This window comes from Mus caroli, unplaced genomic scaffold (assembly GCF_978045245.1).
Source record: "Mus caroli unplaced genomic scaffold, Mus_caroli_1 scaffold_12, whole genome shotgun sequence".
Classification (NCBI taxonomy): domain Eukaryota; kingdom Metazoa; phylum Chordata; class Mammalia; order Rodentia; family Muridae; genus Mus; species Mus caroli.
In genome coordinates this window covers 47732164-47734348 of record NW_028227267.1, presented here as the reverse complement: position 1 = coordinate 47734348, position 2185 = coordinate 47732164, and the positions used below count along the sequence as shown (strand labels likewise).

Sequence of the window (2185 nt, the reverse complement as noted above, 5' to 3'; positions counted from 1 at the left end):
GCCAGTGACTCCCAGACCAGAGCTGTCACCTGAGCCATCAGTGCTGAAGACCTACTAAAGAATGCATTGCAGAACTCAGGCAGAAGCATGAGTCCCGTTTGGCTCCTAGAGCCTGGAAAGTGAGCGGAGGGAGCCAGAATCTACAACTCACATCTGGAAAAGAAAGATGTTCCCTTTCTGAAGTTCAGCTGTCAGCAGATGGTTTTCTTTTCTTTTTCTCAGGTACCTCAGGCTAGCCCAAACTCACTATGTACCTAAGGAGGATCTTGAATTCCTCATCTTTCTGCCTATACCACTCAAGTGCTGGAAATAACAATATCTCTCTTGGCTTTAAAATGTTTTTAGGTTTGTTTTGTTTTTTTTTTTTTTAATAAAATTCACTACCACCATTTTGTTCATTGAAGGAGAACAAAATGGAGATGGAGATATGTCTCAGCAGTAATGTGATTGCTGTCATGAATATTACAAACAAGAAAGACAGACACACTCGTCACAGCTCCACAGAACTTTCCCATCACTCTCCTTCTTCAGTCCCCACCCTCCCCCCGCCCATCTGTGCTAACCCCTGCTTGTCTGTTCTCTAGATCTCCCAAAGATGGAAAGAGTCAACTACACAGTCTTGACTGAGTTCATCCTCACAGGGGTCCCCCACCCTCCCAGGCTGAGGACATTCCTGTTTGTGTTCTTTTTGCTGATCTACATCCTGACTCAGCTGGGGAACGCGCTCATCCTGATCACCGTTTGCGCAGACACACAGCTCCATGCGCGCCCCATGTACATCTTCCTTGGTGCACTCTCCGTCATCGACATGGGCATCTCTACCATCATCGTCCCCCGCCTCATGATGAACTTCACTCCAGGCATTAAGCCCATCCCATTTGGGGGATGTGTGGCACAGCTTTATTTCTACCACTTTCTGGGAAGTTCCCAGTGTTTCCTATACACCACTATGGCCTATGACAGGTACCTGGCCATATGCCAACCCCTGCGTTACCCAGTCCTCATGTCTGCTAAGTTGAGTACCTTGCTGGTGGCTGGAGCTTGGGTGGCTGGCTCAATCCATGGAGCAATCCAAGCCATCCTAACCTTCCGCTTGCCCTACTGTGGTCCCAATCAGGTAGATTACTTCTTCTGTGACATTCCTGCAGTGCTGAAGCTAGCCTGTGCAGATACCACAGTCAATGAGTTGGTGACCTTTGTGGACATTGGAGTGGTGGTCGCCAGTTGCTTCTCTCTGATCCTTCTTTCCTACATCTATATCATTCGGGCCATCCTGAGAATCCGCACAGCTGATGGGAGACGAAGGGCCTTCTCAACATGTGGAGCTCATGTGACTATTGTTACTGTGTATTATGTGCCCTGTGCCTTCATCTACCTGCGACCTGACAGCCACAGCATCCTGGATGGGGCGGCTGCTCTCTTCCCCACAGCCATCACACCGTTCCTCAATCCCCTCATCTACACTTTGAGGAACCAGGAGGTGAAGATGGCCTTGAGGAGAATGGTAGGAAGCCAAAGCACTAAGAGTGAGGTCTGAGCATCTCTTCTCTTCTAAGGAAGAGAAACCCAGGTTTCCACTTAGTCTTGCGTTTGGGTTTCAGCGAGGCTTCCTGTTTTTTTCTCATTGGTGGAGCCTGCCACACAGATCCACACAATGAGATGGAACATAGATGAAGGGAAAGCACAACCTCCTAGCCATTCTTAGTTTCTCCTAAGACAAACAACTCCCAGCAGCCACAGAAGTAGAAGGTAACACTCCATTACCAATCAATTATGTTGGCACATTTGGCATTCTAAAAGCACCCAATGATCTCTTGGTGTCCTGGACATCCTCAGTCAAGCTCATCTTTGATAGTCTATAGGTCCCAGTTCAATACATACCTCAACATCTAGTGTTAAGCAAGGAACTATGGATGTGTGCTGGGGTTCCTACCAGGCCTGACTTGGGATTCTCTAAGGCTACCCCAGTAGGTGAATCGGTGAAGAGAGACTCTTTCTTAATAAAGGTATAAGCCTTCTTTTGAAATAGTACTTTTTGCATTAAACAACCCAGAAAAGAAAGAGTACAATAGGGTCTTTACAAATATTAACTTTCACCAGGTGGTGATGATGCACACCTTCAATCCCAGCACTCAGGAGGTAGAAGCAGGTGGATTTCTGAGTTCAAGGCCAGGCTGGTTTACAG

At 47.4% G+C, this 2185-nt stretch overlaps 1 protein-coding gene across 1 annotated transcript; it reads left to right on the top strand.

The window, feature by feature from the left end:
* The first annotated feature begins 595 nt into the window (after positions 1 to 595).
* Positions 596 to 1537, top strand: LOC110309749 (olfactory receptor 10G3). The gene has a single exon (XM_021182479.1). The coding sequence runs from the start codon at positions 596 to 598 to the stop codon at positions 1535 to 1537; it is 942 nt and encodes a 313-aa protein (XP_021038138.1).
* The last annotated feature ends 648 nt before the right edge of the window (positions 1538 to 2185 follow it).

Coding starts and splice junctions, on each gene's coding strand:
- LOC110309749 (XM_021182479.1), top strand. CDS start 596: ATGGAAAGAGTCAACTACACAGTCTTGACTGAGTTCATCCTCACAGGG.